This window comes from Hippopotamus amphibius, chromosome 7, assembly GCF_030028045.1.
Source record: "Hippopotamus amphibius kiboko isolate mHipAmp2 chromosome 7, mHipAmp2.hap2, whole genome shotgun sequence".
NCBI classification, from domain to species: Eukaryota; Metazoa; Chordata; class Mammalia; order Artiodactyla; family Hippopotamidae; genus Hippopotamus; species Hippopotamus amphibius.
Genome location: NC_080192.1, coordinates 91,441,100 through 91,460,077, shown reverse-complemented (window position 1 = coordinate 91,460,077; position 18,978 = coordinate 91,441,100). Strand labels below are relative to the sequence as shown.

General features: G+C 34.2%; 1 protein-coding gene across 1 annotated transcript in view; it reads right to left on the bottom strand.

Annotated features, from left to right (window-relative positions):
• PPP3R1 (protein phosphatase 3 regulatory subunit B, alpha) overlaps window positions 1–18,978 on the bottom strand; it is a 57,757-nt gene that overhangs the window by 14,022 nt on the left and 24,757 nt on the right. The window contains exon 2 of the mRNA XM_057741078.1: window positions 12,144–12,183. Within this exon, the coding sequence (XP_057597061.1) occupies window positions 12,144–12,183 (40 nt within the window). The remainder of the gene's footprint in view (window positions 1–12,143; window positions 12,184–18,978) is intronic.

Below are 18,978 nucleotides of genomic sequence, written 5' to 3'. Positions count from 1 at the left end.
ATTTCCAACATTATCCTAAATAAGAAATCAAAACCACCAGGGGGCGCAGTAGAGAACATCACAGACCAAACTTTCATAAGCAGCTCCGGAAAACCGCCTAATTTTATAACGACCTTGGGTATAGACTAGCAGTCTGATATTTATATTCTGCGCCGACTACTCTGATAACAGAACAAAGCAAAGAAAGCTCCCTATTAATAATGAGAATAAAAAATGCATATTATGAAATACGGACATTTGTGCTATGTCTTTTCCTTACAAATGAAAAACTTTCATCCACTTGAAAAGGTCTAGATTTTAGGGGTATATCATAATTTTCTAATGCAAGAGGCAACATGCTTTTAGTGTTTCTAGATTAAAATTTATTACACACTTTTAAAAATTATTATCGGGACTTCCCTGGTGGCATAATGGTTAAGAATCAGCCTGCCAATACAGGGTACACGGGTTCGAGCCCTGGTCCAGGAAGATCCCACATGCCGTGGAGCAACTAAGCCCATGAGCCATAAGTACTGAGCCCACGCTTCACAACTACTGAAGCCTGAGCACCTAGAGCTCGTGCTCTGCAACAAGAGAAATCACCGCAAAGAGTAGCCGCTGCTCACAACTAAAGAAAGCCCATGCACAGCAAGGAAGATCCAATGCAGCCAATAAATAGATTTCTAAAAATAAAAATTATTAATTATCAAATATACAAAAGCTAGACATCAACACCAACAAAAGAATTATAAAGTTGTAATCAAAATGCTAAAATATAAATTTTAAACCAACTTTGGGAAATAAGTGATATTCCAAAAATGCAATATTAAATCTATATAGTTCTATAGGTTTTGACAAATGTATACACCTATGTAAGCAGCACTGCAATCAAGACAAAAAAGTACGTTTCTATCACTCCAAAATGTTTCTGTGGGTCCTTTCCAGTCAATCACAAACACCCCACCCTCTCCCCACCACAACCCTAGGCAACCAGTGTTCTGCTTTCTGTAACTAAACTCTGCCTAGAATTTCATGTAAATGGGATCATACCTATGTACTCTATCTTCTTTTTCTAATTAAGTTTCTGACATTAATCAAGTTGTTTCACATGTAAGCAGTTTCTTCCTTTTTATGGCACAGGAGTATATACAGTCCATTGTATGGCTAAACCACCATCGGTTTATGCATTCATCTGTTAATAGACATTCCTATTGTTTCCTGTTTGCGACTATTAGGAATAAAACTTCTAAGAATATTATACTTATACTTACTCTTTTGGTAACAAATGTTTTCCTGGAATTGCTGGGTCATACGGTAAGCGTATGTTTGACTCTCAGAAACTGTTAAAAAGTTTTCCAAGGTGGAATACCATTTTACACTCCCATCAGCAAAACCTGAGTTCCAGATGCTCTACCTCCTTTGCCAACTCGTGATATTGTAAGTCTTTAAGTTTAGCCATTCTGGTGGGTGGCAGCAGTATGTGATTATAGTTTTAACCTGCTTTTCTTAAAGGATTAATGATCTTGAGCATTTTTTCATGTGATTACTGGCAACTCATATATCTTCATTTGTTAAGTGACTTCAAGTCTTTTAGCCTTTTAAAAGGTCCGTTGCTTTAAAAAGTTGTTTGATTCTCTCTTTATACTGGTTGGTGCAAGTCCTTTGTCAGGTGTAGACATTTCAAATATCTTCTCCCAGTCTATAAGCTGCCTTTAAAGAACAAAAACCTTCAATTTTGACAAAACCCATTTTTTTCTCTTATGATTCATGTTTTACAAACTTGTAATCTTTGCCTATATTGGTCGTGAAGATTTTCTTTGATGTTTTCTTCTAGAAGTTCCATAGTTGTAGCTTTTAGGTTTAAATTTATGACCCATGTTTTTGTATATAAGTAAGGGTAGAGGTAAACTTTTATTCCAGCTATTTTGTTCAAAAGGCTACCCTTACAATGGTATCTTTGATGTTTTTGTCAAAAATCAATTGACTGTACAAATTAACTGTACACCTTAAATGTACACAATATTACATGTCAAATATCCAATTAAAAAATTTTTAAAAATCAATCAAATACATACACACATGGGTTTATATCCTCTACTCTGTTCCACTGATTTATTTATCTATCTTATGCCAATACCACAGTTTTATATTTTATAATAAGTCTTTAAATCAGGGAACACTGTCCTCACATGTTGTTCTTTTTCGAAATTATGCCAGCTCTTCTAGGATCTCTGTTTTTCCATACAGAATTAACAGTTATTTGGTAATTTTTATTAAAACCCTGCTGAAAATTTGATTGGGATTGTTTTGAATCTATAAATCGATCTGAGTAGAACTGATACTTTAACAGTATCAAAGCCTTCCAATCTATGAATATGGTACTTCCCTCCATTTATTTGGGTCTTTTTTAAGTTTCTCTCAGTGACATTTCATAGTTCAGTGGACAGCTCTTACATATATTTGGATAAATTTACACTTGAATATCCCAATGTTTTTATTCTATTATAAATGGTATTTTTGTCAATTTCATTTTTTTTTCAATTGTTCACTGCTGTTTATAGACATTCCACTGCTTTTTGTACATTGCCCTTGTATCCTACAATCTTGCTAAATTCACTTCTCATTTCTAGTAACAGGATTTACACACAACCATGTCATCTGAGAATAAAGACAATTTTACTCCTTCCTGTGCAATCTGAATGTATTTTCTTTCTTCTACTGGACTTAACGTACTGGCTAGAACGTCTAGTCCAATTTTGACTATAACTGGTCAGAGTGAAAAAGTGCTTTTTTCCCCATGGAAAGCATTCAGTCTTTCATCATTAAATAAGTATGATGTTAGCTGTAGGTTTTTTTGTAGGTACTCTGTAACAGGTTGAGAAAGTTCCTTTCTATTCCTAATTTGCCAAAAGTACTTATCACGAATAGGTACTGAACTCTGTCAAAAAAATACCTTGCTGCAACTATTGAGAAAAATTTTTCCCTCTTTTATTATATCAATATAGTGAATTACATTAATTGATATTTTTAGTTAAAATCATACTCCTGGGATAAACCCTTACTTGACCATGCTTTATTGTCCTTTTTACGTATTGCTGGATTTGACTTACAATTATTTAAGGATTTTCACACATATTTCATGGTGAATATTGGCCTACAGTTTTCTATAATGTCTTTGGTATTGCTATCGGTGTAATACTAGCTTCTATTTTCTGACGGATGCTTCTATTTTCTGACGGATTCTTCTATTTTCTGAAGGATTCTTTATTTTTTTCCGTTAAATGTTTGCTAGAAACTACCAGTAAAGCCATCTGGGCCCTGGAGTATTCTTTGTGGGAAAAAATTCAATTTCATTAATAGAGATAACGCTATTAAGATTTTCTACTTCCTTTTGTGTCAGTTCCAGGAACAGGCATACCTTGAAGATATCACAGGTTTGGTTCTAGACCACAAGCAAGTCACATGAATTTTTTGGTTTCCCAATGCATATAAAAGTTATTAACTATGTAGTTTATTAAGTATGCAACAGCATTATGTCTAAAAAAAACAATGTACATACTTTAATTTAAAAATACTTTATTGCTAAAAAATGCTAACCATCATCTGAGCCTTCAGCAAGTCGTAATAGAAATAGCAAAGATCACTGATCACAGGTCACCACAACAAATACAATAATAATAATGAAGTTTGAAATATTGCGAGAATTATGAAAATGTGACAAACAGATGCAAAGTGAGCAAATGCTGTTGGAACAATGGTATCGACAGACTTACTTTATACAGGGTTGCCACAAACCTCTGATTTGTTTAAAAAAAAAGCGCCAAAAAACAGTATCTGTGAAGCACATTAAAGTGAAGTACAATGAAGAGGTCTGCCTGTACTCATTTTTTAAGAAATTTGTCTTGTTTCATCCAAGGTGAAGAACTTATTGGAATAAAACTGTTTATAAAATTCCCTTGTTATTCTTTTAACATCTGCAGGATCTGTAAGTGATTTCAGTTCTTTCATTACTAATATTGATAACTGTGTTTTCTTTCTTTCTTCTAGAATGCCCCTTCAAAATGTGAATGTACCACTAACTTCCTCCTACCTTATATAAAAGATACGGTCAAAAATGATCCACCACATCAAAACGTACAAGGGCAAATGAATATTGTCCAAAGATGTCACAAAAGAAGCCACACACTTAATCCTAAAAACACATTCTTTGAATTGTTTTCAGAGCACACTGAGTTTTAGAAGAAAATCTGTCATAGAAAAGCCATGTAATGTAAAAAGTTGGAAGAAACCTTGGAGATGAAAAATTCCAGATAAGGAAAAAGATCCAGAGAGTTACATAAATTACTCAATCTGTAAAGACTGATGGTAAAAGCTTGGGTGATGGGATTTCTTGAAATTCTTTTTTTTTTTAAAGAACCTTCATTGAGATATAATTGACATACAATAAGCTGCATGTATTTAAAGTGTACAATTTGATATTTTTTTCTTGTATTAACAATGTATACATGGCAATCCCAATCTCCTAATTCATGCCCCCCCATCTTAAAATACTTTCTAATTTCTTTTCCTTGTTAGTTCCATCAGAAGAGTTAACATAGAAGGTTAGGCTAAGAGATACTAAACACTGTTCTTCCTCAACCTGCACTCTGGGGCCAAGTGTGGAAAAAAAGGGAATGATAAAAATATTTCTACTTCAGGTAGATAAAAATCAAACAACATATTTCTAAGATGTTCTTGAACTGGTATATTACTGGCCTTCCTGCTGAAGGTGTCTGTATTACTGTTGTTTTTCTCCTTTTGGTTTATTTACATTATGGTTCAAATCAAAATATGCAATAAGATAATGAAAAAGCATATATTTGTAAGATCATAAAAACATATCTTCAAGTTTTCCCACTAAGTTTTTAATAACCCTGGTTTAAAAATCACACTTTTTTTCTTTTAACCTAAGTAAACTGTGTAGGTCAGTAACATCTTATTCAAAAATGTAGCTCTCAAAGATTTCCACTGTTTTGTAAGTCAAATCCAACCCTAACCCATTATATCACATTCTCCAAGCTTTCCTTTTATCTATTCCTATATGTTGCACTTAAACATGTCAGTTGCACTTTCCTTTAGCTTTCTATCACTCCCCACCACCAACTCCCCCCAAAATATGGTATTTTCACAAAAGCATGCATATTCAAGAGTCTTCTTTTACTTTTAGCACCAATTATTCAAAAGACTTATTTATGGCTGCTCCAGAGCTCAATCTGGTTTATCGCCGAGAGTGTAATACTGCATCCCCAGTCTCTGCTTTTTTTCCTTACTGACTTGCTTTTTATCTTAACATTTAGAAATTCCAGCATAAAATTTATATAATGGCTTTTACTTTTTTCCTGATGACATTTTCCACAGACAACTCTGGCTTCTTGCTCTGACTTGAACCACCTGCTTTCCAGGCCCCTGGCATAGTTGTTATCCTGGGACTTTCACTGGTGTCTTAGAAATTTTGTTTCTTGGATCATCTTTCATCATTTTTCTCTAACTTGTATTTCATTTTTCAGGGTACATATTCAAGAACTTATGAAAGGTAAACTTCCCAAGTCCTTAAATTTCAGGAAATGTCTTTAATTTGATCTCTCACCTGAGTAATCACTTGGTTGGTATCATATTCTGGATTTAGGAACTCAGAACTTTAAATTAATTGCCCTATTGCTTTCTAATATCTATTGCTGCTGCTAAGAAATCCAATGCCAGCAGACTCTTATTCTTTTGAGGCCAGTAAAAAGGAAGGGTTTTCTTTTTACTCGTGGACTTTTAATACTCTTGGACTTTTAAAATTATAAAAGAGGTGGATACCAAATGTAGATCTTTTTTCATCTAGACTTCCCAAGTATCAGAATGCTCTTTTAATCAGAAGATATGACTTCTCACATGAAGAAAATTTTCTCCTACTATTTCACTGATTATTTTTGCTTCTATTTTATGTTAATATATCTTTTGAGATGTCTTTTAGACAGATGCTTTACACCCTGTATTTGTTGCCCGAGCTCCTATTTTCTTGTGTATTTTTCCATATCTTTTGCTCTTACATTCTGAGAGAGATCCAAGGCTTTACACTTTTGCTAAATGACTAGCTAGGCTTTCTTACCAGCTGAAGAAAGACTTAATACCAGCTACAAAATTATTCAAATTAGTGGCAGACTATCAAATTACTACATGCCATGGACTTCACTGATGAAACTACAAATTTGTAAGTGCTATCATGATGCCAAAATTTGACAGTATGGGTAAAGAAAACAGAGCTAGCACTTCACTTTTCTTAAGATTACTCACCTAAAAAACCTGAAATATTCAGAATATAGTAGACAATCCAGGGATTTTTTTTTAAAAAGGTACTGTAACAGCAAAACAAGGTAGCAACTTCAAGCCTAGGCGTTCAAGTTCATGCACTATACTTCATTACTCAGCAATAAAGCTTTACTGAAAGAAATCAATATAATTCTCAGTGGACTAGGTGAAATAAATTAGAGTTCAAGATCATTAATTACAAAGTAAATGATAAATCATGGCTGGTAGATTGTTTAAGAAGCATGAATTATGTGATACATTTATGAAGATTTAAATCTAAAGTAATAAGTGTACAAGTCAATTTCAAAGTTAGTGACATAAAATTTTTATGGATATTAAAAGTTTCCTCCAAAGATTTCTGAGATGATCAATAAAGATTTGGGAGTGAACCAGAAATTACTCTTTAGAACACACAACACTGAAAAATTAAAGTGAGTTAAGCTAGTCCATGTAAGAAGGAAACATAAAGGACTGCAGAAATGAAGGAGGAAATCAAATTAACTTCAGATTTACTTTTTCTGTGAAAAAGTTTTGTTTTCAAAACAAAGAAAAACCCTAGTCTAAGTAAATAATATGAACATGTAAACCTTGTGGAGACAATCTGATTGTGAGCAGAAATTAACAGCACAAATTGAAGTCAATATCTCTATATTTCCAAGTCACTTGGAAATATTCAAACCAGAAACAAAACTGATTGAATATGAGACTGTTTACTCAAAATCAGAGCAGTGTCCTAATGGCTAAAGGTTTCTTCAAGGTTTCTACAGATAGTTCATTATGCAAAGGGAAACGTTCCTTCAGAGTCTGCCAAGCTCCTCTTGGGTCTCCTTCTAACGAAAGAAAATTGAGAAATCTCTTTAGATAAAGACTTCTAGTCTTTCATCTACATTCAATCAACAAAATAGGCCCTCTGTTTACCAATTTTATCAAAATTATTCAAAATTATACTGGTTTTATCAACAGTAAAAAAAAAAAAATTAGTTGAATCTGACTTTCCACTCACACTTCCACACGTGCTCCAATCTAGCCCTCTGCTGAACTATCTAACCTAGTATCTTGCACTCAGCCACTTTTCCAAGTTATCATGCCAAGTTACAACCACAGTCTCAACTTTGAGCAAGTCACCCCAACAGAGTATACATTTCCTACTCCAGACAGGTTAGCCAACAGACAGAAACAAAGTCACAATGGCCTAGAATCATTTAATTCAACAAAAGCAAACACTCATTAAGAGACCAAAAAAAAAAAAAATCAGAGAATATCTATGTCTTATGCAAGTCCAGCTTTGCCTAAAATCATTCAGGTAGACAAACATAACATTAACCTTGTAAGAGTTACTATAAGAGAAGCTGCACAGTATTGTGACTAAAAATATAACTCTGGAGCATGACTGCTTGAGATCAAATCATGACTTTGTTACTTTACCTACTGCTGTGTGATCCTAGGTCAGTTACTGATGCCTCTGTTATCTCATTTATACAATGGGGAAAGCAACAATACTTCTTTCATGAGGCTACTATGAGGAATAAAAAGGTAAATGTATGTGAAGTGCTTAGAACAGTGTCTGGCATGTGTTAAATGCCATGTAAGTACTTATTATTTATGAAAACAAATGGGGTGACTGGTAACTATTGGGTTTTTCTAAAGATACAGCCTTTAAAATGATCCAACTAGCTGTCTCTATAGTCCAGCTCTGAGCTCTTACTAGCTTATTCAGTCAACAGACACTTACTCTGCATCTGTTCTATGCCAGACATCACACTTCCACTTTCACTGTCAATGCTTCAGTTCTCTCACAGGTGAAAATGAGCTTAACTGCCTCTTATTTTCAAAGCTCACTGTGTTGCATGCCATACTTAACCATAATTAAATAATTATGTCTCCTTGATATTACTTAGTTATTTCCCACCTCCTTTTCCCACTCATTAAAAAAAAAAAAAAAAAAAACTTTATAAAGGAAACTTTCAAACACAAAGATTTAATTTAGAGACTCATATAATGAATCCCACACATCTATCATCCAGTTTCAACATGAGAAATCTTATTTATATATCCACTTCAATTATTTCAGAGCAAATCCCAGACATACCGTGTCCTTGTAACTGTTCAGTATTTATCACCTACCTCTAAGATATTCTTTTAAACCACCACAATATTATTACAACTAAAACATTAACTATTAATCATTAATTCCTTAATATTAAATAATCAGTGCTCAAATTTTTGCAAATAGCACAAATGATTTTACAGGTTTTTTTAATTCCATCAGATTTAGCAATCAGGCAATGTGTCAATAAAATGAAGGTGACCATGGGAATTCCCTGGTGGTCCAATGGTTAGGGCTCGGTGCTCTCACTGCCAAGGGCCAGGGTTTGATCCCTGGTCAGGGAAATAAAACCCCACAAGCCACGTGGTATGGCCAATAAATAAATAAATAAATAAATAACATGAAGGTGACCTTAATAATAACAGTTTTAGTAAAGTAGCAGACGAAAGCCAGATTTGAGCAGACCAAGAAATCAACAGAAATAAGGAAATGGAGATCATTGTATATGCTCCTGAGAAGCTCAAATATGAGAAAGAAAGGAGAAAAACTGGGAGGTAAATGCAGGGTCAGGATCAAAGGGGAACTGATTTATGTTTATAAACTGAAGAAAAATGAAGAAGCTGAAGACAGGTAAAAATGGAGAGAAACTAAAAACATAAGTTCCTAGAGATGAGAAGGGATGAGATCAACAGCAGAAGTGCAGAGGCTGACCTTGAACAAGGGCAGTATAACCCAAACTCTGATATTGAAAGGAAGGAGTTATTAACATGAGTACAAGAAGGAAAATTTCTGTCTGTGGCAGGCAGGGGGTGATGGGGTGAGGAGGTAATGAGGTTATTAACACAAAAATGTTCTCAGTTTTCTTAAAGAGACAAAAATCACCAATTAAAAGTAGGGTACTAGAAAGGATTATGCAGAAGATTTAGATACAATGCTGAAGATCTGGATGGAATTTAAGGAGACTGAAAGGGATAAATGATCAGACAGGTGAAAAAATCAATCAGCATTCAAATTCTATGTAGAGTTCAAAAAACAATTTCAAACATCACCCCTTTCATGAAGCTTTTCTTAATTTTCTTAAGCAAAGGTAATTTTCCCTCCTTGGAACCTTTGCTTTTATTGCTCATAATGGTTTATTTCCACTGTAAAAATTAAAGCATTTTTTTTCCCAGTAGCCACACTGTAAGCATTCTGTGGGTACTTATTTGTGTCACAGGATTAAAAACAGTACTTTACAGCATACAATTTAGAATCTTATAACCTTTTTAAAAAATAGCATAATTTAAACACTAAAAGAACAAAAGAGACTAAGTACTGAAGAGGTAAGAGGACTACCGAGAGCCTCACAGAGAACACAGACCTGAGCTAGATCTTGAAGGGAAGAGAAGGCACAACCTGAAAAGGGAAGTGTAAAAAGTGAAGTGCCTCAAGAAGTGGTTTTAACATTCTACACATGGTAATAGCTGTCTGCAAATAACACTAGGCTCTCCCATTAATAAAGAAGTTTTGCAAATGAGCAAAAAAAGACTTACTACAATGTGTGGATAGGGAAAAAAGTGGTGGTTTTAATGTGGATAAGTTCAAATTCATCCAAATCATGCATAAAATATAAGTATATTATATTCTAGTGAACCAATTAGGAAACAGAGGAAAACTACGTTTTTACTGGATGACGGAAGAATTCAGACAAATTCATATCTAGTTGAACAATCACTGACAAGTACAAATCTTTAGTGACAAGGCTCAAGTTTCATCAAAGCACAGATGAAGTCATAAGAAAGAAGGCTTACTAAGTTCTGAGGATAAAACTGAAAGAGACAGCTTTAACAGTGTATGGAATCTATTTGAAATACTTAGTACTTAAAAAAAATTTGGCTTTCACCATCCTGGACGTACCGAAGGGAACATCCGTCTTGCCTTTTGCCCTGGTACGTTTTTCTTTGCAATCAGGTAAATGACCCTCAGTCCCAGACTGAAAGGGAGAGCAAAAGATAAGAACCTGGGACGTCCTGTCCCCTTAGGACCTCTGTTTCCTGACCAAGAAACAAAAACTAACCTCCTAGTACCTCATACTTTTCAGAGCTGTACTCCCAATAGCCTACCCCAACTCTATCTGCAGCCTGAATCCTAGCTCGTTACAGGCTTCTACACCTCCTCCTTGCCCACTAGCAACAGGAGGAATAAGTGCACCACAGGCTCAAGCTGACAGTAAGTGGCTAGGCACAATTTTGAGCAGAACCTTTCATTTCTAAAGAAACCATGCAACTGACATGTCAACTATGGCACAGACAAAATTATAGATCTAGCTGACACTCAGAGCATTAGTCTGTAAGTACTCTATCCTGACCACATTTCAGAGGTCAGACAAAAACAGCCACAGACAATATGTGAACAAATGGGCATGGCCGTGTTCCAATAAAATTTTATTAACAAAACTCCTGGTAGGCAGTAGTTTACCAACTTCTGGTCTAAAGAGTCATAATTGGGTTTGGTTTTGGTCAATTCTAATACACTGGATACAACATTTTATCTTCATGTTTAAAACAGAAATATACACCTACATATGATCAAAATTATATAAGAAATTCATAAAGGAAAGCCTGGGAGGAAACAGTAAAATAAAATGTAAATAGTGGTAGGGATGGCCAAATTATGGGTAACTGGTCATAGAGTATCACCATAAAAAAAAGTTTAAAAAATTGCATAAGTTACAAAATGGAAAATAAAACGAATTAAGATGAATTAATAAACAAGTAATTTAAGCTTATGGTAACCTCTATAAAGAAAATAAACAGGGTACTACCCATGTTAGAAAGCATCTGAAAAGAGCACATAAAGAAACAGAAAACATCTCCAAAGAGGGGATGTTTATAGGCGACATTTACACTGAGATCTGAAAAACAATGAAGCCAGTCAAGAAAAGAGCTGATGGAAGAGCATTTATCCAGAGCTCATAAGCAAGCAATGGTGTTGATGAGAATAAAAGAAATTGACACGTGTTCTAGGAAAAGAAAGGAGACTAATGAACAATGAGCAGTGGGGAAATGGTTTTAATAAAACAAAAAAGAAGAGACATCTCACTGCAAAGTAAGATGTCTCCAAAGAAGGCAGGACCAGCTTCATCAAACAGGGATGGCAGAAAGGGCAAGGAAGGTTCAGAAGAGTTTAGGAATCCTGGGACCTCAGGATGGTATCTAAATTTACCAAGGGTCCCCATTCCAATTCTCACGGTCTCCCTCTGTCCCAATCACTGTACTTCCACACAAGAGACCTTTTGATTTTTACTTAAGTTCCCTGTTCTTCTGTTTCTTGAATCGAGAATTCCTAAGATTTTTTTCCTTCTTTAATGTTCTCCAGCATAGTCAGAAATAACCAGCCCACCCACACTTCTTATACTCATTCTCCCCACAAAGGTCTTGTGCAATAGCTGCTTAGTCTACCAGAATTTTGCCTCCAAGAAGTACTTTATTTTACGTAACCACAAGTTAAACAAGTTAACTGTTTACTTGAAGCTTTGTTAATCTGAAAAACTTTTGTTGCGTTAAGCCACTGAGATTTGAGGGTCAATTTGTAATTATGACATAGTGCAGACACTAATAATAAAGAGGTCTATTAAAAAAAATCTTTTCCTATTCTGGTAACTGAGAAAGACTCTAAGTCAAATTCACTACCCATTTAAAATGGTTAAGAACTAACTTTGCTATATAAATACATAGAGGTGTATGATTTATATACATAGAGATGTGACAATAAAAGAAGTTCTTGATAAGAATATTTGACTTACAGTGCGAGCACATTTCCAAAGGATAACTTGCCTCATTTCCCTGGAGAAAAAAAATAATAATAATTAGTCACAAAATTGGCACAAATGTCTTTAAAAGAGTGAACTTAAATATTGTAAGTCACAAAACACAGGAAAATAAGCCATAAAACAAATGTGTCTAGATCTATAAATTTTTTTTGATTTAAAAAATTATACGATAGAAAGAGCTCTTGCATCAAATAGGCCTGAGTTGTGGCTCTGTCACTTAAGACTTATGCAAACATTTGATTAAAATTTATTTTAAACATTTTTGACACCCTAAACATAACGTATGTCAAATTTTAGCACACTACGCATTATCAATGCTCTAATTTGTCTTACTGGAAGAACTCATTTTTGGGTAGAGCTCAGAATAGTTTCTCCTGCCATTTCTATTTAAGAGTTTACTGAGGCTGCAAAGCTGTTAAAAAACAAAAATCCGTTACTTTTTATACCTGCACTGAAACAGAATTTTCTATATGCTATGTAACTAAAATATGAAAAATATTAATAGGAAGGTAGATCCAATGTAAGACAGCCAGCCATTTGAACTCCAAATTTTTCTTTTCATGAGAAGTCTTATCTCATAGATAAACTCTAAGGTAATATAATTTACCTGAACTCCTACATTTATAAAAAATTTATTTAAGGAAAAAAGTGCTGTAGAAAAACTACAGACCTGACCCAATGCCTACATTTAACAATTCTTGATGACTGGGTCCAGGGAGGTCAAGTAAGCTGGTGAAAGATCACACCATTTGATTAGTATTGGTACCGGCGAGTAGTTCTAAATCTAAAACTGTAAAAATTCCAAATATAACAGACTCACACAAAGTAAAAATCATAAAGAAAATCTTTTTAAAAGTCTACAGAATTTAAAGTAATACAAATTGCATTTTTAAATTTCAGCAATAAACTGAGTACACCATGCATCCTATATCCCATCTAAATCTTGACCATGTCCAGCAGTAAGTGTACAATAGGATTAACATTTAAATATTGATATTTGAATACATCTATGTATTCTAAGAAGTTATTGAAAACAGCCTGAAATAAGAAATACCATTTTAGTCTGGCTGGCTAGCTTTTAACCTCTTAAAAGTACCTCTTATTCCGAGGAAACTTAAGGTCTAAGAAAAGTTTATCAGTAGATTAGCATCTTTAACTCTTCTCTTGCTGACATCAGTCTTTTCCTTGAAAATTATAGCAGATAACTGATTAATCTAATTTTAGGTCACTTGAAACATCAAATATATATTAAAATAGAGACAGGAGTAGCAAACATTAATAAAAATGACATTACTAATGAGCAGAAACGGAGTGCTACTTATTTTGCACCTTACTTAACTGACTTAAGATTCTTACCATAATTCCTATCTTTTACTGTCTCACATATTCTTTCATGTCTAAATTTTTTAAATACCCTTTAAAAAAATATTATTCCACTCTACCTTACAATTTATGTTTCTTATGAGGCTCTCAGAAAAGTATAATGATCCTTAGATTGTCACTGTGAGGTTTTTTTTGTTTTTAATAATGTTGTAATTGTTTTATAAGTGAGGGCAAAGGGTTATGTGGTAGTTTCAGGGAGGACTTTGAAACCAGGCCCTTGTTTCTCCAGCCCACTGACCTTTAAGGTGTTATTAATTCTTTATAAATCATACATCCATCATCTGCCTGTATCACTCCCTGCTAGCCAATATCCACAAGACCCAAGGACCAATCCACCTTTAGGGCTTCTCAGTGCTTTTCCATCAACAATGAATGCCTCATCTCTCTCCTAAACTTATTTCAACCTCAAACTGTCTAATTTTATACCTGGAAAAGATATGTTTCAAATATTAAGGTAAACTGTTTTTCCCAGATAACCAAAAACTAAAAAATTTAGACTCTAATACACATGCACTATAAGAAATGTCAGAAGAAAATTCTTCAGGCAGAAGAAAAATGATACTAGATGGAAATTTGGGATGAAGATTACCAGAAATGTTAAATACATAGGTAAACATAAAAGACATTTTCCTCACTTTTAAATGTCTTTAAAATATAACTGACTAACAAATGTAACAATATATTGTAGGGCATATAATGTGTAGAAGTAAAATGTTTAACAAAAACAGCACATATGTAAGACAGAAAAATTGATATTTTATCAAGATCTTACACTATGAGTGAAACATTACAACATTATTTGAAAGTACAGCATGATGTTGAAGATGCATATTGTAAACTGTAGAGCAACACTTTCTAATAAAAAAAATAAAATGGAATCATAAAAATATTCAATCCAAAGAAAGGCAGATAAATAGGAAGCAAGGATCAAAAATCAAATGAGAAAAAAAACAGAAAGCAACTAAGCAAGATGGCAGATTTAAATCCAAGCATTTTGAGAATTATATTAATTATATTTGATGTAAATGGTCTAATAACTCCAATTAAAAGAAGATGCAACTATATGCTATCTACAAGCAAGCCTACTTTAACAGGCTGAAACTAAAAAGACAGATATAGCACACAAGTAATAATAGAAAGACACAGTGGCTAGCAATGCTGGACAATGTCAAATTCAAACAAGGACCATTACCAGGGATAAAGAGGGCTATTTCATAACCTTAAAAGAGTCGATTCATTAGGAAGATATAGTAATCCTAAATACACCGTGATATATCATGAGAAATATCCTCGGTTCATTTCTAACACAAGAGCTCCTTAGAATGTCTTCAGTGAGGAGAGCTATAAAGATTTCTTTTGTTATGTTAATGAGGTGACTATAGGTAAAGGGCTAAAGATAGGTCTGTTGGCCAGATTAGAGGTTAATGTGATTAGAGGCCTTACAGTCCCACCTTCCAATCTCCAGAAGAGAAAGGGGTGGGGGTTAAACCATTCATCAATGGCCAATGATTTAATCTGGACTGGAGACTGAGCTCAATCACCATTGGTGAGTGATTTATATCAATCATGCCTATGTAATGAAGCCTCCAGAAAAAACCAAAAGGACGGGTTGAAAAGGTTCTGGGTTGGGAAGCACTGGAGATGCAAGGAGACTGGAGCCCCTGGAGAGGGCATGGAAGCACCACACCCCTTCCCACGTCCCTTGCCCTACGCATCTCTTCCATCTGGCTGTTAATGAGTTACATCCTTTTATAATAAGCCAGTGATCCAGTGGGTAAAATATTTCTCTGAGTTCTGAGTGGCACTAGCAATCAATCAAATTCAAAGTGGAGGCTGCTGGAACCTCCAATCCATAACTGGTCGGTCAGAACCCCAGTAACAACCTGAACCCCAGTAACAACCTGGACTCGCAATATGCATCTAAAGGGGGGGGGGGGGAAGGGCAGTCTTGTAGGACTGAGCCCTTAACCTGTGAAATCTGATCCTATCTCTAGACATACAGGGTCGGAATTGAGTTGAACTGTAGGACAACTAGCTGGTATCCGAGAAATCTGCGGATTTAAAGGGAAAAACACCTTGTAACTGGGTCTCAGAATCCTTTCATATATAGTTATCCCTCAGGGGACTGGTTCCAGGACCCTGGCAGATACCCAAATCCATGGATTCACTTGGATCATGTAGTATCAATGCTATAGTATTTACTGAAAAAAATCCCTGTATTAGTGGATTCGCACAGTTCAAACACGTTGTTCAAGGGCCAACTGTATATGTTTAATAACAGGGCTTCTAAATTAAATGTGTCAAACGCAGAGAACTGAAAGGAAAACAGACAGTCATATTTGGATATTTTAACATTTCTCTCACAGTAACTGACAGAAAATAAGTAGACTGAAGGAAAAAATAAAGTTGTGGAAGATCAGAACAGCAAACTATCAACCAAGATGTCCTAAAACAACAAAATATTCTTCTGTAGTGCACATTAACATTCACTAAGACAGACATTATCCTGAGCCTCAAAAAAGAAGTCTCAATAAACTTCAAAGGTTTGAAATCATACAGAATATATTTTTTCATTATAATGGAATTAAACAAAAGAGGTATTTGGAAACAGGCAAATATTTGAAAATGAACAACACAATTCTAAATAACCCACAAGTCACAAGAGAAATGATGAAAGAAATCAAAAAATATTCTGAACAGAGTGAAAACTGAACCTATTAGAATTTAAAGGATGCAGGTTAAGCAGTCTTTTGAGGAAAACACTGTTGCAAGAGAAGTACACAACACAATGACCTGTTCTCACCTTAAAAAGCTAGAAAAAGAATAATTTACACCCAAGGCAAGCGGAGAAAGAGAAAAGCAGCAGAAATTAATGAACTAGAAAGTGGACAAACAGAAAGAAAAGTCAGTAAAACCAAAACTCATTTTTTGGAAAAGGTCAATAACTAACACCCCAGGCAAATCACTACAGATCCTACAGACATTAAGAGAAAAATAGATATTTAAAAAAAAGTGTGAAAATAAATTTTATAACTTAGGTGAAATGGACAAGTTTCTTGAAAACAGAATCTACCAAAACTGACTCAAGGAAAAAAGAGATAATTTGAACAGCTCTATTGCTATTAAAATAAATTGAATTTGAGGGGGAAAAAAGAAAAAAAAAACCTTTTTAACAAAGAAAACTAAAGACCTGATGGCTTCACTGGTCAATTCTATCATATATTCAAAGTCCAAAAACATACCAATCCTATATAAATTCATTCAGAAAGCAGAAGGGGAAGGAATAGTTCTTAACTCATTTTATGAGGCCAGCTTACAGACAGCAAAATCAGACAATGACATTACAAAAAAGAAAGCTATACTCCAATATTTCTTCATGACCATGGATGCAAAAATCCTTAACAATATTTGAGCAAATTAAACCCAGAAAAAAAAATTTAAAGAATAAAAAACATGACCAACTGAGGATAATCCCAGTAACACAAGGTTGGTTTAATATCCAAAATTAATGTGATTCACTACACTAACAATAAAAAATAGCATACTTATTGTCATCTCAACAGATAGAATAAAAACATCTGACAAATTTAAACACCCATTCACAACAAAACGAAAACAACTCAATAAACTAAGAATCTTCCTCAGTCTATAAAGGCTATCTACAAAAAGCCTACAACTAACATCATACTTAATATCGTGAAAGAATGCCTTCTCCTCAAGACCAGGAACAACATAAAGTTATCTGCACCGATACAATAAGGCAAGACAAAAGAAATAAAAGACAAACTGGAAAGAGAGAGTTAAACTGCCTTTACTTGCGGTTTGTGTACATGTACACAAATTCTAGACAAACTACAAAAATGATATCAGAACTAATAAATGAATGAAACAAGGTCATAGGATACAAGGTCAATATATAAAATGGAACGTATTTCTACATTCTGGAAGAAATGAAAAATGAAATTAAGATCATGTTCACTTAGAAATTCATCAAAAATACAAAATATTTAGTAAAACATGTGCAAGGATTGTACAATGAACACCATGAAACACAACTGAGAGAAATTCAAGATGATTTAAAGAAACAGAAAGCTATACCATGTTCTCAGATCAGAAGACTCATTAAGGTGGCAATTCTTCCCATACTGACATACAGATGGAAAACGATCACAATTAAATTCCCAGTTAAATATTTTAAAGAAGTCAATAAACTGATTCTAAAATGTATATGGAAATGCAAAGGATATAAACAGCAAACAATGTGAAAAAGAAGAACAACGCTGAAGGACTTAAATTGTCTGACTTGAATTATTATAAATCTAAAGTCATCAACAGACTGATAGCAGTATAAGAACAGACATAAAGGTCACTGGAACAGAATAAAATGGGGAAAAAAAAAAGATACACACACAGAGTCAAGTGATATCTGACAAAGGTGCGTCCAGGTAATTCAATGGGGAAAACCTCTGCAACAAGTGATGCAAAAACAAATGGACAGCAATATGCAAAAACAAAAACAAAACAAACAAAAAAACCAAAGATCTGAATATTTTTACAACAAAAGATATATACAAAAGCACATGAAAAGATGTTTAACACCATTAGATATTAGAGAAATGCAAATTTAAACTACAATACCACTATATGTGCAACCAGTATATATATATATGGCTAAAATTTAAAAACAGAGATACCAAGTGTTACTGCAAATGTAAAACAAATGGTTGTGTGCTGGGCAGAATCCCAGGATGGCCTTCTGAAATTTCCAGCCTCTGGTATATAAACATCTTCTCCCAGCTATTCAAACACTAATCTAGGTACTGCTGCAAAGTGATTTTGTACATGTAAATTAAGGTTCCAAAACAGTTGACCTTAAGATTATTCAGGTGGATCTGTTCCAATCACAAAAGCCTTTTTTAAAAAATTATTATTATTATTTTTTAATTGGAATATAATTGCTTTACAAGAGCCTTTTAAAAAGATAGAGGGGAAGTCAGATTCAAAGCATAAGAATTCAACACCAGGAGATGGACTGAGCCTCTGAGAGCTGAGTGGCCTCCAGCTGGCAGTGAGCAAGGAAACAAAGACCTCAATCCTACAAGAGCGAAGAACTGAACTATGCCAAAAACATAAATGAGCTTGGAAACAGAATCTTCCCCAAAACCTTCATATGAGAATTCAGTCTTGACACCTGGATTTCAGCCCTGTGCTCTGTGAAGACCCCATGCTAAATTTCTGACCTATAGAACTATGAAATAATAAATAGGTTCTGTTTTAAGATACTAGGTTTTTGGTAATTTGTTACTCAAGCAAAAGAAAACTAACACCCAGAGATACTGTACCTGTGGCTAAAAGGAAAATGTTGACATATTAAGTGTCAACTAAAAATGAAACTCTTATACATTGCTGGTGGGAACTAAAATGA